General features: G+C 42.1%; 1 protein-coding gene across 1 annotated transcript in view; it reads right to left on the reverse strand.

The window, feature by feature from the left end:
• The window catches only part of LOC129701417 (eukaryotic peptide chain release factor subunit 1), a 47880-nt gene that overhangs the window by 17212 nt on the left and 3348 nt on the right, over positions 1-27320 (reverse strand). Inside the window, exons 2-5 of the mRNA XM_055642573.1 lie at positions 17862-18037; positions 15207-15346; positions 11401-11539; positions 600-790 (exon numbers count right to left, since the gene is read on the reverse strand). Coding sequence (XP_055498548.1) covers positions 600-790; positions 11401-11539; positions 15207-15346; positions 17862-18037 — 646 coding nt within the window. The remainder of the gene's footprint in view (positions 1-599; positions 791-11400; positions 11540-15206; positions 15347-17861; positions 18038-27320) is intronic.

Here is a 27320-nt window from a genome sequence, read left to right on the forward strand (position 1 = left end):
TTGCAAACCATACTAAGCAATGTCTGACAAGCATCAGACACTGCCATTTTAGGGCAGCAAAACTAAGTAATCGACTCGTGCTGATCTAGCCATTTACATATAGAGCGTGGGATGAATTTGTGCTGTTTCCAGGCAAGAAAGCCAGCCTTGACAATGCCCTCTTCTCCTATGGTTATCTATCAAATCCCATTAGAAGGCAGATCTGAGATCCCCAGAGAAGAAAGGACAATGTTTCCATTTGAAGAAGGGTCCCAACCCAAAACATGGCCTAACCATGTTCTTCAGAGATGCTGCATGGCCAGTTGAGTCACTTCAGCACTCTTTTTTTGTAAACCAGCACCTGCAGAACCAACCGTTAGCACAATGAAGTATGCATTAAGATTGACCAAATGGAGGAAAAACCTACAAAACTGTAGATTTAATTGCTGATTCCAGAGGGAAGACAGAATACCATACTTTCACCAGAAATAATATCCATGTCGGGTCATGGATCACCCAATCACTCAACATTCACCGAATCATAGCAGAATTTAACCATAGGAATGCTGTGTAAATGGAATTTCAGTGTTTTCACTCAATACGTTTCTGATTTAACTTACCGGGTCAAACATGTCGGACTGACTGAGCTCAGTTTTGAAATCAGCTGATCCAGCCAGGATAAGACCTGCCACGTTCACCTTGTCACTACTGATGAAGAGCTGTACAGCTGTCTCTGCTACTTTCCGTACATAGTTATGCCTCTTTTCCATTCGTAGGCGAGCAAAACGCAGGGCAGACTGCCCTCCTCTGCCTTTAAATGCAAAATACAACTTTAAAAGTCTATAAAGATGTGTTTAATTCAAATATTGACATTGAAAATAAACAGCAAACTCCATATTAACCATATAAACCATATAACAATTACAGCACGGAAACAGGCCATCTCGGCCCTACAAGTCCGTGCCGAACAAATATTGTCTGATATCTCAGAGCTGCCAGCATGACAAACTACAAAAAGCAATGGTTAATTAATATGATCTCTCAACAAGTATTTGGATAAAAGAAGAATTATTTGAATAGTATTGATAAAGGGAAGAATCTAACCCAGGACACCCACTGTTCTTGCTCAAAATAATATTCTCGAATTTGAAATGACCAGTCTTTATATGGAAGTACAACTTGGAACATGAGTATAAATTCCAAGCTCCAGCAAGTTTGCATATTTCCAATCACAGGGCATATGTTACCAGTGTAGCTATATAAACATCACAAATAATACACATTGCAATTGGATGGGATTCTTCATCAATTCATGCCTTGCATCGTCATTTATTTTAAGTAATTTGCTCAAAATTATCCTCAACTTCAGATACAATTAAAAATCAATGCTTTCCAAAAAGGAATTTCAAGTGTAATACAGTCTGAGAAATCACCAACAGGAACTACCCCACAGGTTTTCATAGAAGGGTGTTCTCTATTTTAGAGCCCCATCAATTATAGGATGGCTCACATGAAGATAAGTATATTTATCCTCAATCATCACCTTTGAAATTCATCCTCAATCACACAGCTTTGAAACTCCCACCAAGCTCCATCATTCTTGATTTTGGGAATAGCAGGAAGAAATTGTTCCAAAATTCTACTACTATTAACATTAAGCGGTTTCTGATATCTGCATTTTACTGCAGATTATGCTTTTTTATATTCAAATCTCCCTCCAAAAGGAAACAACAGGTAGGATTCCATCAACTGTTTAATTATAAAAGTGTTCCTTAAACTGCTGCATAAACCTTGTATCTCCTAAAAGTTATCCATACAATCTATCCTGGTATTTCAGTCATTTTGATTACAATTTGGCACATTTGCGATCTTGACAAAGGGAACCTTTTTGAGGTGTGGCACAAACATGAATGGAATATCCGAGACAGTCGAACCAGACAAAAGAAAACTAAATTAAGTGCTCAGCAAAATCAATGGTGGAAGGTGGAGCTAAGCTTAGTGACCCATTATAAGAAATGGAAAAATTGAGTGGACAGATTTTAAGATGAAGAATAATGGGGAGTATAGGAAACTGATTGGCATTAGAGATTGAAAGGTAAAAAGGGTCATCAGACAATATTGGAAATCTAAAAACTGTTGGAAACGGTCAGTTCCATGTTCAGTCTACAATACTGTAATATACTGAATGAGAAGGTGCCATCCCTCAAGTATTGTTGAGCAAAATGCAGTGAAGGCAAATAGGCTAATTGGAGTGAAATGAAGAACTGAAATGAATTTAAGGTCTAATCAAACATTGTTAAACTGTGAACAGTTCAACCACTCTAATTGGGGTCTCAAGATTAAAGAGTCCATCAGCATTTTCAATATTTGTTGCACATCAACAACTTTGTGTTCCATGCACAATTACAGTGCCTAGAATCTAGCCAATTAGAAAACAGTCTGAAAATGCTCAGTAACTATTGATCGCACCTATCGACTAGCAGGATGTCAGGCTAGCACTTTACACCTGGTGCAAAAGTGCTATTGAAGGTAGGAATAGGAAGATATACGACAGGTGAATGTGTGGCTGAGCAGATGGTACAGGGGCCAGGAATTTAGATTTATGGGAACTCATCTGGGACTGATGTGATCTGTACAACGACAGGTGGCATCTAAAGAGGAAGGCAGGTTTGCAAGTGCTACTCAGGAAGGTTTAAATTAAATTGGCAGGGGGTAGGATCTAATGTAGTGAGACATGTGGGAGGCTGGAAGTCAACAGAAGCAAGTTTAGTGGAAAGGATAGGCAAGAGTATGGCAGGGAGTGAGGAAAGATTAAGGGATCCAATTGGATTTACTTCAATACTTGAGGCCTGACAGGTTAGGCAGATAATCTCAGGTTGTGGTTAAGTACATGCGAATGGGATGTTACAGCCATTATGGAAACATGGCTAGGAAAGCACAAATGTACTAGGATATAGGTGTTACAGGCATGATAGAGGTGGGGGTAAGAGGAGAGTGAATTGCTTTACTGATTAAGGTGAACATCACAACAATAATCAGAGATGACATTACTGGAGGGTCGTCCACAGAATGTTTATGGGTAGAGTTGAGAAATAACAAAGGGGGTGGTCACCTTGTTGGTATTGTGCTATTGTGCCCCCAACTAGACAACAGGACTGAGGAAGAAATATGCCGGGAGACAGTTGATCTGTTTCTCAGAGGCCTGTGACTGGTGGCGTGCCGGGGGGGGGGGGGGGGGGGAGGTCGATGATGGGCACATTGTTGTTTGTCATCTATAGAAACGATTTGGATGAGAATGTTCAAGGATGAAACTAAAATATGTGGTATTGTAGACAGTGGAGATGGTTATCAAGAATTTTATCAAGCATTACAGTTGGATATTGGTCAGTTGGGCATAAGAATGGTAATTTAGGTAAATGTGAAATGGTACATTTAGGGAAGTCAAACGAGGGTAGGACCTTCACAGAAAAAAGTCAGATCCTGGGGAAAGTTGTAAAGCAGAGTGATCTTGGAGTACAGGTACACAGTTTACTGACAGGGGTGCTACAGGTAGATGGGTGAAGCAGACATTTGGCACATTGGCCTTCCATCAGGGAGATGAATAGAGAAATTGGGACGGTATATTATAGTTGGGGCCACAACTATACCTGGCATTGTTGTGTTGAGTTTTGGGTCACCCTGCTATTGGAAAATTGCCATCATGTTGCAAATAGTGCAGAAAAGATTCCTGCCATGACTTCAGGGTCTGGCGTATAGAGTATAGACAGGTTAGGACTATTTCTTTGAGTGCAGGTGTCTGAGAGGTGATCTTATAGAGGTGTATAAATCAGGAGGTCTTTTTCCCCAGGGTAGGGGAAATCAAGAACTAGAGAGCATAGGTTAAGATGAGGGGTAAACCCGAGCGCTAATTTTTCCATACAGATGGTGGGAGGATATGGAATGACCTACCAGAGGATGTAGTTGGGGTAGGTACAATAACATATAAAATTTGGACAATTGGACATTGATGGAAAAGAGTTTCAGGAAAATAGGGCAAACATAGGTAAATGGGGCTGGCTTACATGGGGCATCTTGGTCACATTGGATGAGTGGGCCAAAGGACCCGTTTCAGCTGTGGATGGCCATGAGTCAAAGATAATTTTACCATAAGGCCCTCCATTCAGTCAACATATCAAGAAATATAAAATTAGGCATAAACAGCCAAAGAGCAAATAACCAATATTTCCATTCTGTCTCCTACCCATTTAACATTCTAGTCAAGAAATATTGGACCAATTACGTCCACCTTTTTTGTTACAGTTTCTTATTCAATGTCTTCTCGAAGTCCCTATTAACATTCACACCAAAACCTTTATTTTTACATCCTTAAGAAATATCAAATGTGTAATTTTAGTGGTCTATTCTGGCTCACTATTCGTCTCACACTGTTCCAATGTTCTGTCACACTATCCATAATAAGAGATTCCATTAACAAAATAAAAGAAATAAGCATATAGTCTCCTCGTTTCCAAAATTTTCAGATAAATATTTCACTTTGCTCCTTTGATTGCTCTACTTAAGTAGACATCAGGGAGTAATAGAAGAATAGAGAATGTCAATACAGCAAAATGTAATTGTTCAACCTGTATCCAAAGCACTTTTCTATTCAGATACAAGTATGACACAATACAAGCCAATTATGCATTAATCAGGGCCTGTAATGACAGAGCTGTATGATGAAACAGAGTTCCATTCAACATGGACTGAAACCCATGGCCTTTCTGTCCTGGGCCTCCTCCATGGCCAGAGTGAGGACCACCGGGAATTGGAGGAGCAGCACCTCATATTTTGCTTGGGCAGTTAATACCCCAGTGGCATGAACATTGACTTCTCCAATTTCAGGTAGCCCTCACTGTCTCCTCCCTTTCTCAGCTCTCTGGCTCCTCCTCTTCCTTTCTTCTTCCCGCCCCCACCCTACATCAGTCTGAAGAAGGGTTTTGGCCCGAAACATTGCCTATTTCCTTCGCTCCATAGATGCTGCCGCACCCACTGAGTTTCTCCAGCACTTTTGTCTACCTGCCATCTAGTCCTGCCTGAGATTGAGATCGTTAACATCAAATTTCAAGGTTGACAATAAACTAGGCCATTAGCATAACTTCAGGACATAATCTCTACAACATGATATAAAAGTTTGATATAAAAATACCTAACTACAAAAAGTAAATTACTCTTCTCAAAGGAGTTTGAGCAGTTAGGGAATAAATTAAAAAGCAGAACCTCGAGGGTACTGATCTCCGGATTGCTACCTGAGCCACGGGCCAAATCGGCGAGGGTACGTAAAATTAAAAAGCTAAATGCGTGGCTCAAAGACTGGTGTGGGAATAATGGGTTTGGTTTCTTGGGCCACTGGCACCAGTACTGGGACAGGGGGGATCTGTTCTGTAAGGACGGACTTCACCTGAACGGTGCTGGGACTGGGGTCCTGGCAAATCATATAACTAGGGCAGTAGAGAGGTCTTTAAACTAAGTAGCGGGGGGGAGGTATCAAGGGGGGGGTAATAACGGCAGGGGTAGAGGAAATAGAGCAGGGTATCAGTGGGGAAGCGGAAAGTCAAAATGTGACAGGAGACAGAATGTGTGAAGATAAAGCTTTAGATGTAAAAGGGGCAAAAACGGAAAGGAAGGGTAGTAAAAATCATCTGAAAGTGCTTTATCTAAATGCACGGAGTATTCGTAATAAGATAAATCAATTAACGGTGCAATTAAGTATATATAGTTATGATATCGTGGCCATTACGGAGACATGGCTGCAAGGGGATCAGGACTGGGAGTTAAATATAGAGGGGTACTCGACAATTAGGAAAGATAGACAGGAAAGAAAGGGAGGAGGGGTGGCCCTTTTAATAAGGGAGGGAATAACGGCAATAGAGAGGAAGGATATTGCGTTGAAGGATCAGGATAGTGAAACAGCTTGGGTACAGATAGAGAATAATAAGGGGAAAAAAACACTAGTGGGTGTAATTTATAGACCTCCAAATAGCTGTGACGCTGTTAGTCAGAACATAAATCTGCAAATAGTTGACGCATGTAAAAAGGGAACTGCTGTAATCATGGGGGACTTCAATTTTCATATTAATTGGGCAAACCAAACTGGGCAGGGTAGACTAGAGGAAGAGTTTATAGAATGTATTAGAGACGGGTTTCTAGAACAGTATGTCACAGAACCGACAAGGGGGGAGGCAATCTTGGATCTGGTCCTGTGTAATGAAGCAGGATTAATTAAAAATGTCATAGTTAGGGACTCGTTGGGAACAAGTGACCACAATATGGTCGAATTCCATATTCAAATAGAAGGGGAGCAGGTTGAAACTCAGGCTAGGGTGCTTAGTCTAAATAAGGGGGATTATGAAGGTATGAGGACTGAGCTGATCAAAGTTGACTGGGATAGCAGACTCAAGAATAAGACGGTACATGAGCAGTGGTGTACGTTTAAGGGTATACTGTATACCCTTCAAGAAAAATTTATTCCTATGAAGAAGAAAAGGGGTAAGGGTAAGAACAGTCAGCCATGGCTCAGTAAAACTATAAAGGATAGTATTCGGCTGAAGGCAAGGGCATATAAGGTAGCCAGAGATAGTGGGAGGGTAGAGGATTGGGAAGCATTTAAAGGTCAGCAAAAAATAACTAAGAGATTAATTAAGACGGGGAAAATAGACTATGAAAGGAATTTAGCGAACAACATAAAAACTAATAGTAAGAGTTTTTATAGCTATATAAAAAGAAAAAGGGTGGCTAAGGTGAACGTTGGTCCATTGGAGGGTGAGACTGGAGAGTTGTTGGTGGGGAACATGGAAATGGCAAAGGCATTAAACAAGTATTTTGTATCAGTCTTCACCATAGAAGACACAAAAAATATTCCAACGCTGGATAAACAGGGGGCGGTAGGAATGGAGGAGCTAAATACTATTAAGATCACCAAGGAGGTGGTATTAGGGAAATTAATGAGACTGAAGGAGGATAAATCCCCTGGGCCTGATGGATTACATCCAAGGGTCTTGAGGGAGATAGCGGTGGGGATTGTGGATGCATTGGTGATAATTTTCCAAAACTCCCTGGAGGCAGGAACGGTCCCAGTGGATTGGAAAATGGCCAATGTAACACCTATATTTAAAAAAGGAAGTAAACAGAAGGCAGGTAACTATAGACCGGTTAGTCTAACATCGGTGGTGGGTAAAATGTTAGAGACAATTATTAAAGAAACACTAACGGGGCACTTGGATAAACATGACTTCATCGGACAGAACCAGCATGGTTTTGTGAAGGGGAAGTCCTGTTTAACGAATCTGCTCGAATTCTTTGAGGAAGTAACAACCCGGGTGGATAAAGGGGAACCGGTGGATGTGGTATACTTGGACTTCCAAAAGGCTTTTGACAAGGTGCCACATAAGAGACTATTGCTAAAAATAAAAAATTATGGGATTGGGGGTAATATATTAGCATGGGTAGAGGATTGGCTAACAAATAGGAAGCAGAGAGTGGGGATAAATGGTTCATACTCGGGATGGCAACCGGTAACTAGCGGGGTTCCGCAAGGGTCGGTGCTGGGACCCCAGTTGTTCACAATTTATATAAATGATTTGGAGGAGGGAACCAAGTGTAATATATCAAAATTTGCGGACGATACAAAAATGGGAGGAAAAGTAGGGGATGAGGAGGATAGGAAGAGTCTGCAAAAGGATATAGATAAGCTAGGTGAGTGGGCAACAACTTGGCAGATGAAATTTAATACTAATAAATGTGAAGTCATTCACTTTGGGAAAAAAAATGATAGGGCAAGTTATTTTTTTCTAAATGAGGAGGAGCTGCGTTGTAATGCAACGCAAAGGGATCTAGGGGTATTAGTACATGAATCACTGAAAGTTAGTATGCAGGTGCAGCAAGCAATCAGGAAGGCCAATGGAGTTTTGGCCTTTATTGCTAGGGGGATTGAGTATAAAAACACGGAGGTCTTGCTGCAGCTGTACACAGTATTAGTGAGACCACATTTGGAATACTGTGTACAGTTCTGGGGTCCATACTTAAGAAAGGATGTACTAGCCCTGGAGGCAGTGCAGCGAAGGTTTACAAGATTAATTCCTGCAATGAGGGGATTGACGTATGAGGAAAGGTTAAGTAGGCTGGAACTCTACTCTTTGGAGTTTAGAAGAATGAGAGGCGATCTCATTGAAACATATAAGATCGTGAGGGGCCTTGATCGGGTGGATGCACCGAGGATGTTCCCAATGATCGGGGAGACTAGAACTAGGGGACATAGTTGCAGAATAAGGGGGGGCTCTTTTAAAACTGAGATGAGGAAGAACTTCTTCACCCAGAGGGTGGTTAATTTATGGAATTCACTGCCCCAGGGAGCAGTGGAAGCAGAAACTTTAAATATATTTAAGACTAAAATAGATGGTTTTTTAGCTGCCAAGGGGATAAGGGGCTACGGGGAGAGGGCAGGGATATGGACCTAGGTATGGTTAGTATAGTAAGACCCGAGTGATCTCCTGGACAAGTGCCGATCGCCTAGATTGGGGTCGGAGAGGAATTTCCCGGATTTTTTTCCCCGAATTGGACCTGGGTTTTTATCCGTTTTTTTGCCTCCCCCAGGAGATCACGAGGTTCTTGGGGTGGAGAGGGGTGATAGCGGTATAAAGGGGAGGGTAGTGTCTTGTGTTCTGTGTCTTGTGTCTACTGTTTGTGGGTAAGTGTGTCTGTTTAGTGTTCAGCCATGAGCGAATGGCGGTGCGGGCTCGATGGACCTGGTGGTCTGCTCTCGCACCTACTTTCTATGTTCTTATGTTCCTTAAGTTCAAGTATTAAATGCCCTAACCAATGTAGTATAGCCACAGATACTGAAACTTCAATCCTGTTGTCTTCAACCAGTAAATCTATGCAGCAGTATACAAAATCTGCTGGAGGAACTCAGCAGCTAAAGCAGCATATGTGGAAGGAAATGGACAGTTGACATTTCAAGCTGGATCCCTTCACCGGGACTGAAAGAATAGAAGGGAGATAGCCAATATGAAGAGCTGGGAGCTGGGCTGAGAAATGATAGCTGGAGGCAAAAGGCTGCTTATGATAGAATATATGGAATCTGGGAAGAAAAGATGAGGCCTTGATCCAAGGGGAGGTAAAGTGGGCAGGGACCCAGTGGGACGTACAGATGAGTGGTTTGGGGTAGGGAAAGAATCACGTGTGTTAGAGGAAAACCCGGTTAGATCAGAATGAGAAAGAAAAAGCCGCAGATTATCTGAATATGGAGAATTCAATGTTCAAACCATTAGGTTATAGGTGGAATATGATGCCGTCTTTCCAGTATGCGTTTGTCCTCGGCCTGGCAATAGAGAAGGCCGAGGACAGACAGATGGGTGTGGAATTGAAAAAATAATTAGAATCCGAAGCTCCTGATGGTCAAAGCGGACAGAACACAGAGGCTCGGCAAAGCGGTTCTTTAGGCTGTTGGTCTGACTAATGTACCGGAGACCACATCGAAAAAACACAATGCTATAGGCAAAGTTGAAGGCAGTGCAGATGAATTACCGCCTCAACTGGAAGGCTGTTTAGGTGCCTATGATAATGGAGGTAATGTAGGGAGGTAGTGTAGGGACAGACAGGGGAACCTGCCTTGGGAGGAGAAGGGGTGAGCAAACCAGTATTCACAGAGAGAGTGGGAAGGAAGTGCAGATGCTGGTTTAAATCGAAGATAGGCACAAAATGCTTGGAGTAACTCAGTGGGACAGGCAGCATCTCTGGATAGAACACCTCTGCTCAGTCCGCCTAAACCTACCTGATCTCCTGGTTGCTCAACACTTTAAATCCCCCTCCCATTCCCACACTGACCTTCTGTCCTGGACCTCCTCCATTGTCAGTGAGGCCCAGCACAAATTGGAGGAACAGCACCTCATATTTCGCTTGGGTAGTTTACATCCCAGTGGTATGAACATTGGGTTCTCTAACTTCATGTAGCCCTTGCTTCCCTCTCTCTCTCTATCCCCTCCCCGTTCTCCTACCAGTCTCACCATCTCCGACAACATTTTACCTCTATACTGCCAACTCCCCTGACATCAGATACGTTATCCACCAGGTGGCGCCGTATTCCACCGGGTGACTCCGTACGATGGCAGCCTTGCAAACAGTCGGTCTTGACCATTATTTCTTTTATTGTTTTTAGTCTATTGTTTTAGTGTATCTTTAGTCTTGTATCATGTTGGGGGTGGGAAAACTGTTTTTTAACTCTTTCCTCAATGGAGATGCAACATTTTCCGTATCGTATTTCCGTATGTTATGTTGTTATGTTAATTTTTATGTAGTTGTGTGTCTTGTTGCTTTTTTTGGTATGACTGTATGGCAAATCAAATTCTTTGTATGTTTATACATACTTGGCTAATAAATTAATTACAATTACAAGAAAGGTCTGGACCCGAAACGTCACCTCTTCCTTCTCTCCAGAGATGCTGCCTGTCCCGCTGAGTTACTCCAGCATTGTGTGTCTATTCACGGGGAGAGTGCTCAACATGGAAACTAGAAAGCTGTGGAATGGGGAAAATCCAACTGATGGTGGGATCACTCTGTAGCTGCGAAATATCAATGATTTACTGAATGAAGAGGCAGATGGGGGTGAAAGGTAAACATTAACACTATCTACCAGGCAAGGATGTGGACAAAGGTTCCAACATCCACAGTGCTAGGGAGAGGAGAAAAAGGAGTCAGTTTCCTGAAAGTGAAGGACATCTCAGATCTCTGGAATGGAAGGCCTCGACTCAAGAACAGTTGCAGCAGAGATGGAGGTAATTAGAGATATAGATGACATCCTCACAGGAGAGTGTAGGAGGAGGCTTAGTCTAGGTAGCTGTGGGAGTCATTGGGTTTGCAGTAAGGGTCAATGGATAGTGTGTCTTGAGATGGCAACAGTGATCAAGCAAGGGGCGAGAGGTATCAGAAATGGCCCATGTGAATTTAAGTGCAGGGGTGAAGTTGATGAATTGAGTTCCACGCAAGTGTTGCTGGGCTATGGCAAGAATACGGGGATAGGGAGGTATTCAACAAAAAGTGACTATTCAAATCTGCTCTTTGATCACACAGATATATATAGTCATGCCTCGATAGGGTTAGCTTGTGAATAAAGAGGTGGGGCAAGATTGGGATTGGTTCCATTGGCCTGCTCTACTTCGCCCCAGCATCCGAGTCATTCTTTTAAACCAAATAACGAAAGCTTGCATCTTAGATCAGATACTGGGACTCTTGGCGTCAAAGGAATGGATTCAAAATATACATTTGCCAGACTTCTTGATAAAAGGGAAACAATTCAAGTAACAATTCAACATGCACGATAACAAATTCAGACATTGCAATATTGAGGGGGTGGTGGAAATCTGTAGAAACTAATAGCTCTGCCCATACCGTGCTTCTTTGGTAGATCCACTGTGAATTTGTGTAGTACTTCCCGTGTGTTTCCCTGTAGAGTACCGAACAAAGCTCCAGTACCATCAATTACGATGAACCCAAATTTGCTGTCATCCGATAGAAGCGCAGTAAGAGCCTTCCAAGAAAAGAAACAATTTATGTCAATTTCAAAATGAAAAATAACTATGAATGTTGTGCAAGAGATCAGAAGCAAGTCCCATTTGACAGCGACTGTTTTGATGGAAGATCAGAATGGTTGTTCACTTCAGTTAACAAAGAGTTGGCTAAATACCAGGCCCTCAAATCTCAACCTACAGATGGTGCACCTGTGGTCCATTTCAGAGTTGAAAATTCCTGTGTTTCTACAGAATAATTCTGGATAAGCACACGGTGCGACCTTAAATGAATGCTGGTCTACTGCCATCCTTGAGAACAATCAGATCTGGGGCTCATCGACTTTATTAGATTTGTATTAGTACCCTCTCAGGCATGGTGACTAGCATTTCTCTCTCAACACAGGTAAGGAAATTATCTGGATCCTTTGAGGGAACTTACAATGTGCAGATTGACTGCAGCATTTAATATACTGCAACGGAGAGAACTAGACAAATTTACTTTATTTGTTTAAAGTCCCAATGAATGCTCATTTTCTCGGGCACCCCATAGAGGCCAGAAACACAGAAAATGTTACGGGAAACAAGTATTAAAAACAGCATTCCCCATTATTTCTGAATCTCAACGGGTACTCTCAGATTCAGATTCAAACGTTATTGTCATTGTGCAGTGTACAATACAGACAACGAAATGCAGTTAGCATCTCCCTAGAAGAGCGACATAGGATATGAGCAATAAATAAATATATTTACGTGCATACAGTCACAGTAGTGCAATTATTTATTTATTTTCCTGGTGAAAGGAGTGTCTGAGAAGGAGTGACTGGCAATCACCGAGGTACAGTGTTGAGTAATGTAACAGCCGCAAGGAAGAAGCTGTTCCTGGACCTGCTGGTCCGGCAATGGAGAGATCTGTAGCGCCTCCCGGATGGTAGGAAGGTAAACAGTCTGTGGTTGGGGTGAGAGCAGTCCTTGATGATGCTGAGCGCCCTTCGCAGACAACGCTTGCTTTGGACAGACTCAATGGAGGGGAGTGAGGAACCGGTGATGCGTTGGGCAATTTTCACCACCCTCTGCAGTGCTTTCCGGTCGGAGACAGAGCAGTTGCCATACCATACTCAACAGCTGGAAAGAGCTCCAGGGAGAGGGAGCGTGGGCAAGGGGAGAAAGAGAAAAAAGATTGCAAGGAAAATAAAGTTCTTATTCAAAACTAGCAAAATAAAGGTTGAGATATATGTCTGCACTGATAATATAATAAATCCTCAAGAATAGGAAAATACTTTAAATAAAGAACCTACACACATGTTGGGAATTATTTTTCAGCCGTTCATTCGAATAATGTGCGCAGCGGTAGAGGTGCTGCCTTACAGCGCCAGAGACCTGGGTTCGATCCTGACTATGGGTGCTTGGCTGCACAGAATCTGTACGTTCTCCCCGTGACCTGTGTGGGTTTTCTCCGGGCGCTCCTGTTTCCTCCCACACTCCAAAGACATACAGATTTATAGGATGATTGGCTTGGTAAAATTGTAAATTGTTCCCAGTGTGTGTAGGATAGTGTTGATGTGCATCATGTGTGCTAAAGGGCCTGTTTCCACACTGTATCTCTAAACTAAACTGATTTACATATACATTTGAAATAAGCTATTTGAAACCAAAATAGAAAATTTTGGAATTACTCATGTCAGGCAGCCTCCATAGAAAGAAAATCTGTTTTATTGTCCGTAGCTCTTCCTCAGAACTGGCAAAGTTAGAAATCAAACATGTTCAAAGTGTCATATGGGGAAAGGGGTAGAGTTAACAGGCTGGTGTCCAAACAATGGTGGCAGTGCTTGGCAAGATGTGTTGATGCTTTGTTGATCACAAATAATATCGATGGAAATGTAAAGAGGGGATGCATCAAAACAGGAGAGAAAAAACAAGATAAAATCAATGGCGAAATAAAACACTGCAGATGCCAAACTCAAATAAAAAATAAAAAATGCCAGATTTATGTAACAGCGTAGAAGTGAGAAATATTTTTAAACAGTAATAGTTTAATATCTCTCACCACACTGAAGCAGTTCCATTATACATTGGAACTGTTGGCTATTTGAGACCATTTTAAATTCAATGTCCAGCTTTGGGGGGTTAATCAGAAAATGATGCGCTGCCCTTTGGGCTTACATAGGACTTCATTGGGACAGAGGAAGACACCAGAGTGGAACTGGACACCCACCCAACTAGAAACCCTGACTCACCCATGGGGACTCGAGTAGTTTATCAAGCGATCACCTTATATGCTTGTTCCAAAGTAGAGATTTGGAGATTTGGTTATTAGGTTGTGTTATGTGTGGGGGGGGCTGAAACAGGGCTTTCTGTCTCTCCCTCCGGGGGAATGCGACTTTCTTGTCGTATCCCCCGTCTCTTCCCCCCGTCTGAGCTGAGGCCTAATGGCGCAGCTGGCGGCCTCCAACCTGCGGCCGACCTCGAGGCTTCAGAGGTAGAGCCAGCCAGGACATACCAACGCGACGCTGGCCGTCTTCGAGCTGCGGCGGCATTCGGGCAGCAGCACGACTCGGCGCTCCGGTGAGGGCGGACGGCGCGGGGCTGAGACACTCCTGTGTGGGCTGCCCGGCTCCCGGCTGGAAGGCGCTCCCGTGAGGGCGGCCCAGTGCGGAGATGAGACGCTCCCGTGTGGGCGGCCCGGTGCGGGGTGGAGACGGTGCTCCGGTGGCTGAGACCTGAATCCGGGGCTCGGCCGCGGGCCAGTGGACGACATCGTCGGGAGCTCGCAGGTCACAGGCTGGTGCTCCTGTGGCTACAGCTTCGACCACCCCCGGGCCGCGGAGCTTGAACTGCGGGACTGACTTACCATCGCCCGGTGGGGTATCGCCTCAGCGCAGAGAGGAGAAGAGGAGGGAAGAAACAGTAACCCTAAGACTTTTGCCTCCCATCTCCGAATACAGATTTGAAAAATTCTCTTTTAAGGGGCCTTCTCTTCTATTTCTACTTTCCACTTTCTTTCTTCCTTTTTTTTATTTTTTATATACACACTTCACGTTTTTCTACTCTCTACCATCTATTTTTCCACTTTTTCCCCTTTCTATTGTTTTCTTTTTCTTGTCCTGCTTACTTCCTTCTTATAACATAAAACTAGAGGTTGTACATAGAATGGATTACGGTATTACATAGTTGGCACCTAAAATTAGGTGCCACTGTACTGTTTTGTGCTGTATTAACTTCTAATAAAATAAACAAAAAAAAAAAAAAAAAAAAAAAAAAGACTTTTGCCTCCATCACAGTGAGGAGGTGCTTGGTGAACTCACTGTGGTGGATGTTAATTTTTGTTTATTGTGTGTCGTTTATTATTACATGTATGGCTGCAGGCAACGACATTTCATTCAGACCGAAAGGTCTGAATGACAAATAAAGGATTCGATTCAATTCAATTCAGATGACTAATATTGTGAGCAACTAATACAGTACATCACACTGGAACAGGTACATGGTGTACAGTTTTCTGTGGTAATCTGAAAAATTAACTGCAATGTTATTTTGTATTTGAAAAGTGGTTTGGGGATGTTTTCAAAAATTGTATCTTTAAAGGCTCACAACCCCAGTCTAGGAATCACACCACAGGTCAGCTGCAAGTTGATCACAATTGGGCCACTATAAAGTAAATACAATCAAATGCATTTAACAGTTACCTACCTCTGTATGAAATTTATTGTCACAAAGATATAAGGATGTATTAATTGGTTTGAAGGGCTCAAAATCAATGTTAACTTTCTTTTCTTTGCCTTCTTCTGTTACAATTGTTCCACAGTAGACAACCAAACCATTCGGCGGTACTATAAAAATACAGTAAAGAGCAAGTATTAATGTTTAAAATAACAGTTCCACCACATCCTCCATCTCTTAGGTTAGAATTATTCAGGAGTTCAAGGCATGCACGTTCATTTTAGTGTGAAGGGCAAGGCAGGTGGGAGAAGGAAAACCTGGTTGACGGAGAAACTAAAGTTCTGGTCAGGAAAAGGGGGGAATGAGACGGGTATAGGCAGCCCAGAATCGTTATCCTTTGAGTTTGGGGATCTGAGGATACTTAAAGAAATCAAGAGGGAAAAAGGGGGCACATGCAGATAGTACCAAGGAAAATCCAAAGAGATTTTTCGAGTACGTTAAGGGAAAGAGGATAACTAGAGAGAGAAAATAAGGCCCCTCAGAAACCAAGGCGGTCATCTCTGTGTAGAGCTGCAGGATATGGGCATGGTCCTCAATAAGTATTTCTTGTTTTTATTGTAGAGAAAGACATGACGACTGGGGAAATTGGTACAATTAATGATGATGCCTTGAGAACAGTCCAGATTACTACTGCGGAAATACTGGAAGTCCTAAGGCATTTGAATGTAGATAAATCACACAGGCCTGATCACATAAACTGAAGACACTGTGGGAAGTGAGAGCACAAACTGCATGAGCCCCGACTGAGATATACGATTCATCATTGGACAGGAGATGTGCCAGATAAAGTTGTGCCTCTATTCAAGTGCTGCTGCAAGGAAAAGCCTGGGAACTATAGACCAGTAAGCCTAACATCTGTGGTAGGAAAGTTACTGGAGAATATTCTGATGGCCAAGGTATATATGCATTTGGCTAGATGGAGGCTGATTAGGGATAGTCAGCATGGTGTTGTTCGTAGGAGATCATGTCTTACAAATCTGAATGAGTTTTTTGAAGAAAGTAGACAATAAATGCTGGAGAAACTCAGCGGTGAGGCAGTATCTATGGAGAAAAGGAGTAGGCAAAGTTTCAGGTCGAGACCCTTCTTCAGACTGATGAAGTAACCAAAAAGGTTGACGAGGACAAAGCCACAGATAATAGAGTAAGGTTAATAAGGTTGCGCTCTGGAAGGTTAAGCCCCATGTCCCACTTTCATGACCAAATTCACGACCTCTGCCGAGTTTGCCCTTGTCTCATACTCGCAGCATGGTCGCCACGAGGTCGTAGGAGGTCTTCCTCATGCTTGTGAGTGGTCTCCGCATACTCGTGGCATCAAGTAGGTCCCGCCGTTTTTTCTAGCCTGATAATAAATGTCCACGAGTAAAAAAATGGTCGGCATGGAAAAAAAAGATATGTTTTACTCTTAGGTAGGTCGTGACGCTTAGTCGTAGTAAGGTGGTCAGAGGCAGTCTTTAGTAACTTGTCAGTTTCTTTGTTGAACTAAATTAAGGCGCATATTGCAATCATAAGCGCTTGAACAATTGGTTGGGAAGAAAGCCAAACTGTAAGTAAGAAGTAATAGCTCTGGGGTGAAAAAAAGATCAGTAGGTTATTTAAAAAAAAGGTTATTTAAACAACAGAACATCACCTGTCACTCATGGCTGGAGAGTTTTTTTGGAGGGCAGATGTGTTTTAGAGATGGCACCAAAAAGGCAGCAGCACAGGGAGAAGAGGGCACAACCCTAAAAAAAACGGCCATGCGGGTGTTGCACACCCAAGAGGAGGAGTGGCAGGAGGTGATAGTGCAGGAGGTGATAGTGCAGGAGGAGAGACCCCTGGAGACCAGGGTGGTAGTATATGTCCCCACCACCACCCCATCCTTCACTGCCTCATTTGATGGCAGCAAAGCAGCCCTTTCTCCTGTGTCTGACACAGCATCAGAGGCAGATGCCCCATTGGTGGTGAGGGAGGGCTGGAGGAAGGTTATGCCCTACACCCTTCACCAGGCAGCATGAGGGGGACCTTGAGGAATGGTTCCAGCAGAATGCCATCCTGTACGAAAAGGAAAATGAGGGGTACCGTGACAGGGACAAGAATGGCATGCTTGCCATCCACTGCCCCACATGTGTGCTTCACGTTCCATCTTTTGTCAAAGCCCAGCGCCACTCTCTTCCAGTCATCTGGTGTACTGGGACAGTCCATCACATCATCTCCATTCACCCATTGAGACCTCCTCTTTACCCTTGCTCTTCCCCTTTTTTTATTTAAAGGATGCTGAAGCAAAAGGGCTACTGCAAACAGCAGTAAAATGTACATGGTCGAAGCCAGTCTTCAACATAGTCGAAGGAGGTCATACATAGTCGTGGAAGGTCGTAGGTTACCACGACTGATTTTTTTTTTAAGGTCGTTTAATGTAGTCAGAGGTTGAGATTTAGGTCGTGAAAGTGGGACCTGGGCTTTAGATTGCATGGGTTCCAGGGGGAGCTAGCCAAATGGATAGATAATTGGCTTAGTGGAAGGAAGCAGAGGGCCCTTTTCTTGGACTGGATAGCATGCAACAAAGCTTTTCACTGTACCTCAGTACACATGACAATAATAAACGACACCATAGCAACCCAAAGGATAGTTTCATGGATAAAGACTGACCTTTGTTGTATAGTTTAAGACGCTGCTGCACAGACGTAATGGCCCCTAGCACAGATAGACGATTCACTCGTGATTTGATGTTTGAGGCAGTGCCAAATTCATCCGCCAACATTTTTGCTACTCGTGAGATCTGGTCTTTGGGAGGAATGATGAGTGAAATCATACTAGTGCCATTCCTAAGGAAACAAAATAAAGTCAGTACCACTGAATTATGACCAATAACTTAAGCACTTAATTTAATATCTTGAATGATGAACATAGTATGAACAATGAAGCACTAAGATGAACCAAATACACCATGAGTGTTTGGGATGAAGTCATTCTTATTCCTAATTCTTAAAATGTGCAGATTAGATTTTGTGTTTCATTTTCCAATGCTAGTTCCCAATGTATGCAGCCTTCACCACCAGCTCTCAAGCTGTTTTTTAAGCAAAGAACACATCTGTTTGCACTGTAGTAGTTGATTCCTGCTCATTAGAGGGGGGGGGGGACGACGACCTGAAATTTGCTTTGTACGCTCCACCAGTTCAAAAGACTTAAACTTTTTTTTTAAAATGATTTCATGAGAGCTGCAGATTCCTTGTTTCAACTTCATCAGGTCAGGTGATTTCCTATCCTTTCCCGCTGCCTTCACTATAAAGGGCAATCGGGCATCAAAATCTTGCGTACCAATCTGCAAAGACCAGTTTCAACACCAATGGCTGGTGTTCTAATTGACTGCAATTTATATAATGCAAATATCTCAGCTGGTCAGAAAAGGCCATTTTACGAGGACATTAAAACGGTATGGAATCACAGGAATGGAAGGAAGTTTTATGGCGATATCCCACTATTGTAGCCCGTTAAATAAGGCAAACAACAGTTCAAATGGAAGGGAATTCAAAACAGTTCCACTAATTTAGCCCCTAGAAAATCTGTTGTAAGAGCCAAAGAGCAATTATTTTCATTTGATTCATGTCACTTGATGCATTCCACCATTTCTCATAATATTTGTGGGTTTCTAACAAATCAGTCCACACAATAGACATTGCCATCTTTAAATCATTGACAACTAACATCACGTTCAAAAACAAGCTTTCTCGTCCAATCCAGGACCCCGCAACAGCAATCATCTAACCCTTTGTGCCCATGTCTCATCCTAATGCAGTATCTTGAAACAATCTTTCCTTTGCAATCTTTGAAGTACCTTCTAAATAAGAGAATGAACCAAAGCTCCACCTAGCCGTCACAAGCTGATTGATACGACCCCGTGGCACTTGGTTGAAATGTAACAGAGTTCTCCCCCACATCATCAACATTCATTTCCAAACAAAACAAGTGAAACAGTTTCATCAGCATTGTGGAAGCTTGCTCTGTGCCACTGGCCATGTTTCTAACATTGCAGCAGCAACTACACTCCAAGTACTTTGTTGATCAAAATGCTTTGTAACTTACTTAAGCCCGTGTGAGGTATCATATGAATGAAAGGCATTTTTTTCCCCATGAGGTGGAGATCAAAACTGTATAGTAAACAATGTGAACATGCAGAACACGCATTTGATTTTCGGCAATAGTCTGAGGGGCACTGGTGATTCGATAAGTATAGAGAACCTATTTTTCATGCTAGATATTTTTAAAACTGTTCCACTGTTAAGGAAGATGCTTATTATTTAATGACAGAAGTAACTCTGCTCACCTTTGAAATAGTAGCATGGGATCTTTTGGGACCCCTGAGTACACACGAGTTAACTTCACCACCAATTTTGGTCCTGCACTCAAATTGACTTGGAACATCCCTGACACCACCCTCCCCCTTAATTGATCTGTCTCCATCACAGGAGGTAGACTGGCACCTATTACAAACCCACTGACTTCCACAACTATCTCGACTACTTCCTCGGTACACCAAAGCTCTGCCCTTGCTCACCCTAATTGCAACAGGGACAGACTCAGTGATGTTTAAGAAGGAACTGCAGATGCTGGAAAATCGAAGGTACACAAAAGTGCTGGAGAAACTCAGCGGGTGCAGCAGCATCTATGGAGCGAAGGAAATAGGCAACGTTTCGGGCCGAAACCTTCTTCAGACTGACCTTCTACAGACTCAGTAAGCAGGGGGGGCGGTTTCCACCCTATCTCCAAACTAAATAAACTAAACATGCTAGCTCCTGGCAGCACTGAAGGTCAGGATTGAACCACTTCACTTAACCTGCTGCTGTGAGGCAGCAGGTCTACTGGCCATATCACCGTGCTTCCCTTAGAAGCCTGTCTGGTTGAACCCAAATGTGGCATTGAAAAAAATAGAATGGCAAACACAAGATCATGGGGGTAAATGTGCAGTGTGACAATGATCAGATATGTTGCATGTCAGTTGAGTTACAAATACAGGCCAAGACAATTCCCTTGATGTTTTTCAGGAATACTAACAACTGCACCTTCCATGTCTAAATCAAAGACCAGTAAAGCTGTTGGGTTTACCATCTAAATCATAAATTGGCAGTTCCAACGGCTTAAAAGATTTGGCTAGCAATTTTCTGGAATTGAACTTAAGAACTCAACCTCACACCAACACCATGGACCTTGGACACCTTGGACTCCTACTGAGATCCCTATAATTGAAAAAATCTGATTAAATTCCTATAATACCATGAAACAGCAAGTATACTCGATAAGGGCAAGTATAAATAACCTGACAACAGCACGGTGGTCCAGAATAAGTCACCGGTTCAAATACAAATCTGACTTTTTTTGGTAAAGTTGTCGATATCCAAATCGCAAAAAACTATTCGATACCACTAATTATCACCCCAGAAACCTTTAATGTACACATCAAGTAACAACCACATGATTAAAAAATCTTGCTGATTCCGTTTGAGCAACTGGGACGACTTGGACAAAAGGATGGACTAAAAGGATTCATTTTGTTAGCAAATTTAAAACTTATTTTATATGCTGCCATCACCAGCCCAGAAAGTGCTTTCCGGGCACTTACCACCATTTGCATTAAAAAATGATGCACATATCTCCTTTGAACTTTGCCCGTCTCATATTACAGCTATGCCCTCTCATTTTGGACATTTCCATACTGGGGATATTGTTCTGACCATCTACCCTATCAATGTTCCTCCATTGTATACACTGCTCTCAGGTCTCCCTGCAGCCTCCAGCATTACAGAGAAAACAAACCAAGTTTGCCCAACCTCTCCATATAGCGAATACCCGCTAATGCAGACAGAACTTGTGTAAATCTCTTTTGCACTCTCCAAAGCCTCCCAGAAATATAATACTTCAACAAGGACGTATAACTTTAATATGCCAATACACACTACCAAATCTCCCAATATCAATACCAACAGCTGGGTCACCAGACACAAGATAGAGTAGTGGGATGAGTAGATTACAAAAAGGGCTTAAAAATAACCCCAGTAGTTTTATAACTATAAAACTGCGCAATAAGGCTATAAATTCTCTCAATTGAATCATATAATTACTGGTTCAGGGCAGGGAAAGCTGAAAAGAAAAATTATGAAAACACAGCATAACATTTTGGTGGACAAAAAGTGTGTTAACTTGGCCCACTAAAAGCTAGCAACTCTCCTTTCTGAGCCCAAACTGTAACTGACTGGAATCATCCAAATTTGAGAGAAAATGCAACTTTAAGATTCCTACTCAAATGAACGAAGATAAAAAGCAAAACAACAGTTTTGAATATTCCTGTTTATATTGCTACCGTCGTATAACAGCTGGATTTACACAAAATATTCCCTGTGTCAGGAGATTCAACGGTACTCGGGTTATTTTTCTTCAAATTGAGAAATAAGATCAATCTGAAATAAGTAAAATGATAATGCAGTAATAAAACTAGGAATCCTAGGAAAGCATGTTTTCTTAATGATTTATGGCACATGATCCTTGATACTATCCCACAAGAGTGAAGCCAACTTTTGGATTCCACAAAACCAACGTTAAACTACTTTTTTCTTAAAGGTAAACCATGCTGAGATTAGGTAATAGACATATATTGCCTTAACTCCATCGTATATTCTATTTGATTTAATGCAATTTATGCAAAGCTCTTAGGCCTCTCCATAATGTAACTTGCCTATTATTGGAGAAAAGACCGTTCATAATTGTGGCAACAATAATTTTCTACGTCCAGGAAGCCAGTAAATCTTTGGAATTTATTTTAGTTTAGAGATTGTTAACCAGAAGGTTGCAGAGGGTCACTTGCTGAATATCAAGATGGAATTGCTAGATTTTCACGTTAACAGAATGAAAGAATTATGGAATCAGAGCCGACAGGTGTTGCTGAGTTAAAGAATCGATCTTATTGAATGGCAGAGCAGGCACATGGTATTCAATGGCCAACTCCCAGTAATATTATGTTCATATGGACTTAAAAGTCAAAGATGTTATTTCATCAGCATTGTATGTTTGCCTGTACCACACCATTCATAGTTACATTCGGAGTATGGATATCTTCTCAAGGAAAGTCAGCAAACCACAAACGAGAAATGTTGATATAGACAACAAGAAATATTAATCCATCAACGAAAGCCGGCCAAGCAGAATAATAGGCGTTCGGTCGGTTACCTCATTGCAAAAAATATGACTATGCAGCAATATAATTTCTGAATACAATGTCCCACTGCATACTTTAGAATTTCCAGTCAAAACATACCGTTTCACCCATTTATTTCTCACATAAATATCATGGAAACAAATATTTTATATACATGGGCGTCTACTTAATAACATCACAATTCAATCCATGAAGAGTGTTCCTCTGGATGTTATGTTTATAACAACTCTTCAGTTCACTACTTCACATGACATTACTAGAAAATCCAACACGGAAAGTTTAAATAAACATCTTGGTTGGGATCAAATAGTGTGCTGACATCCATTAGCAAAAGACATTAACAGCAGTCACTACACAAAAGCTGAGAGAAATATTCCTCATTGAACCTTAATTACCACTGAGCAAGACAAACGAAAGGCCCAACTAATTTTGTGACTTTATTCAATAAAGTGTAGTCCAAATATAAAGAAACCAAACAAAATCATGTTAAAAAGGAGAGGGGATCATTGACTTAATTACAATGCCATGTGGCCATACACCTAGCCACAAGCAGGATTTTCTTACATGGTTTAAAAGTAGGCATTGAAAGGAAATTTCAAAGAAAGTAAAGCAGCAAATGCATTTTCTCCAGAGTTGCAGAAGCAGTTACACTAAAACATTAAAAAAAAAATTCACATGCATTCACAACTTGACTATGGGGGGCACAGTGGCACAGCAGTAGAGTTGCTGCCTTACTGCGCAGGTGACCCGGGTTCAATCCTAACACTGGGTGCTGTCTGTACGGAGTTTGTACGTTCTCACCGAAACCACATAGGTTTTCTCCAAGATATTCGATTTCCTCCCACACTCCAAAAACATACAGGTTTGTAGGTTAATTGGCTTGGTGTATGTGTAAATTGTCCCTAGTGTGTGGAGGACAGTGTTAACTTGCAGGGATTGCTGGTCGGCGTGGACTCGATGGACCAAAGGGCCTGTTTCCGCGCTGTATCTATAAACTAAAACTAAACTATTCCTGATCCTCCGCTCTTCATTGTCTTCTGGTGTAGTGAGTATGGAATGGTAAATCGAGTTGAAAAATGTAAATCTACAGTTTAAAAAAGTTGCCAAGAAAATAGTCCAGTCGAACCGATTTGTCAGAGTTGTTAAAACTAGAGGTCTTATATGTATAGATCCAACTGCACCAATCCAGCCGTGCAAGCCAAAAACAATGTCTTGCCATGAGTGCTGGAAGCACCATTTATTTCTTCCTGCAAATCACAAAGCCCTTTACTCAGTCTAGGCAAAAGTAAAAAACTAAGGCAATGAGATTTGCAACATAAATAAGCCAAAGGTGATGTAAGGCATGCTTACCTTTGAGTAAAAAAATCAGGAAGTCACAATGCAGCCGAATAAAACAATGTTAGGCCAAGTTTGCAGTCAGGTGTGCAGTTTGCCGCATTACAGGAAGGATGTGGAGTCTTTGGAGAGGGTGCAGAAGAGGTTGCCTAGATTAGAGAGTATTAGTTATAAGGAGAGGTTGAACAAACATGAACTGTTTTCTCTGGAGTGTTAGAGGGGGCAAGGGCAACCTGAAAGTATATAAAGTTCTGAGAGGCGTAGATCTACAGGTCAAAGTTTGTTTTAGAGAGCGGTCAGCGATTAGAATGTGGGGAGGTGACGGAAACAGATACAATAGTGATGTTTGAGGGATTTAGACAGAGACAGAGGATAGGGGGATATAGACTATGTGCAAGCAGATGTGCAGTTTAAATTAGCATCATAGTCAGCAAATGCAGTGTGCTGTACTGTTCTATATTCTAGATAGTTGGATAAATTATTGTTGAATGAAGAGACAGTGCACCCTGCAGCAAAATATGCTGATGACACCAAGATAGGCGGGTTTGCAAAGGATACAAAGAGCCCATTTCTAACCAGTTAAGTGAGTAGTGGCTAATATGAGAAAATGTAAAATATCTCAGTTTGAAATTATGCTAATCCCAAAAACCCACAAATGGATCTTTACTTCCACTATAACCGCTTTAATGATGTCGTCTCCACAATTCTGGGGTAGAGAATTCCAAAGATCCGGTATTTTCTGAAGAAGAATATCCATATACCCGCTTTGGAAATGAACATTCCCTCATCCAATACACTCTCAGCTTTAAAAACATTTCAACATTTATTTTACCAAGCACCTCCAGGAGTGGGTGTTTCAATGATATCCCACATGCTTTAAAATTCTAAAGAATAGACCCAATCTGATCAGCCTCTGTTGATTAAGCAATCCTCTCCTCTGAGCAATTAAGCTATTAACCTGCTTCGAATGCTATTATAACATTTCTTAGGTAAGAGGAAATGAAAATTTCACTCAAGTATCAGTGTACAGAGGGACACGAGAGTGCAACTTCACAGACGCATGGAATGTAGATGCGATTAATCAGACATTTGGGACACCTCCCCTTTGGGACATCTGGGTGGCATAGCAGAAGAGTTGCTGCCTTACAGCACTTGCAGCTCGAGGCCTGGGTTAGATCCCGACTGTACGGAGTTTGTACGTTCACTCCATGACCGCATGGGGTTTCTCCACGATCTTGGGTTTCCCCCCACACTCCAAAGACGTACAGGTTTGTAGGTTAATTGGCTTGATACAAATGTAAAATTGTCCCTAGTGTGTGTTTGATCGTGTTAATGTGCGAGGATCGTTGGTCTGTGTGGATTTGTTTGGCCGAAGAGCCCGTTTCCACACTGTATCTCTAAACTAAACATACCTTTAAAGACTGATGTATAGAACAAGACCAGAATGCTGTTCTAGAATTGTGCAATAAGCAAGCACAATTCCAGTTATCACAAAGAAGCAATGCGAAGACACTCAAAATAGTACAGGAAATAAGCACAAGAATACAATGGGGTCAGGAGAATTAGTCAATGACACGCTGAGATTGTTTCTTCAGTAACAGGAAGTTACAGGATATTTCTTTATGTGGCCCTTGACTGTAAACAAAACCATTTATAATAATTGTTCCATGGATACGAATTTTGGCTACAAAGTTAGTGGATATTTTAAAGAAAAAGCTGAAAGCTACAGTTGTTCGAGGTCTAAAAAGTTATGATATGGAGTAATGAGAAGTTGTTCTCCTCAGTGAATATTTTAAGGGCAGGGACATATTGGGAGACTGCTTTACAAGGAAAAAGTTCCTTTAACAAAATTGTGTAGTAGTTATAATCTGGAAAACATTGAGGCAAGGATGACGAACAGGCCAGTCATGGCTCTCACAGCATTGGAGAGTAAATGCTCAAAACATCACCCAGACAATTGTCAGCATCTCAAGCAGGGCTTGCCCTGCTGTCCAATTTTATGATTCAGGCTGGCACTATTGTTAATTTGGCAATTCCAAATATTTTTCTCATTATCCAATCCAGTTCATTGCATCCATTTAACTTCACGATATAAGTTTTGCTTTACTTCTCCAAACCCCATGTTCTGAATGGCAAAGGTGTACAAGGAGAGAGAGAAACAAGAAAGCTTTGTGACAGTGTCAAAACAACTATCTCTCCCAATGTCAACACAATGACGAAGCTCATCATCAATTTCAGGAAGCAGGCTGGTGTACATACCCCAGTACCTGGAGCTTGGACATCGGGAGAGAAATTGAGAGCAGGGGAGAGAAAAGACTTTGCCTTCCATCACACTGGGTTCACTGTGATGGATGTTTGTGTGAATTTAATTGTGTGTATGTCTGTAGGACATTGTCTTTGTTTGTATGGCTGTGGAAACAAAATTTCGTTTGAGTCTCACTGGGGCTCAAATGACAATAAATTTGTATTGTATTGTTGAGTGGAGCGATCAAGACTTCAGGACAATATACCCTGGTCCAAATGCATAGACGCCATGGCTAAGAAAACATACCAAAGCCTCTACGTCTGAAGGCTAAGGAAATTCAGCATGTCCCAAATGCGTCCCAAATGACTAAACAATTTCTATAGGTCCACTTCGCTGCTCTAGGTGTCAGCTGCTCTGCATCGGTGAGGCCAAGCGTAGGTTTGGCAATTGCTTCGCCCAACACCTCCATTCGGTTTGCAAAAAGCAACCTGCTCAGCATTTCAACTCCCCCTCCCATTCCGAATCCGACCCTTCTGTCCTGGGCCTCCTCCATTGCCAGAGTGAGGACCACCGTAAATTGGAGGAACAGCACCTCATATTTCGCTTGGGTAGCTTACACCCCAGCGGTTTGAATTTTGACTTCTCCAATTTCAGGTAGTCCCTGCTTTCTCCTTCTTTCCCCTCCCCAGCTCTCCCACAGCCCACTGTCTCCGCCTCTTGCTTTCTTCTTCCATCCCCCTCCCCACCCCCAAGTCTGAAGAAGGGTCTCGATCCGAAATGTCGCCTACTTCCTTCACTCCATAGATGCTGCCTCACCCGCTGAGTTTCTCCGGCATTTTTGTCAACCTTCGATTTTCCAGCACCTGCAGTTCCTTCTTAAACAATTCCTATAGATGCACTATAGAAAAAATCCTGTTCTGCCCAAGACGCCAAGAAATTGCAGTGTTCTGGACATGCTATACTATACTATGCACAGTGCACAAACCAACCGCTCCCACCCCCTCCCCAGCCCATCCCTACAACTGATACTCCCTCCAGAAAGCAGCCAATTTGATCAAGGACCACTCATACCCCAGTCATTCCCTCTCACATCAGACAGAAGATACAAAAGTTTGAAAACACCACCACATTCAAAGACATTGCAGTTATCAGTATTCAACAAAGTTCTCTGAAGCAAAGGGCTGAATTTCTCAACCCCCAAAATGATCTCATTGCAAACCATGCACTTATTTAAATAGCAGTTTCCTGAAATACTATATTCTGCAGTGTCTCCTTTCTCTTTGCACTACTTGTGCTTGGTTTTGATTGTAATCATGTATAT

The sequence above is a fragment of the Leucoraja erinacea genome, chromosome 11 (genome assembly GCF_028641065.1).
Source record: "Leucoraja erinacea ecotype New England chromosome 11, Leri_hhj_1, whole genome shotgun sequence".
NCBI classification, from domain to species: Eukaryota; Metazoa; Chordata; class Chondrichthyes; order Rajiformes; family Rajidae; genus Leucoraja; species Leucoraja erinaceus.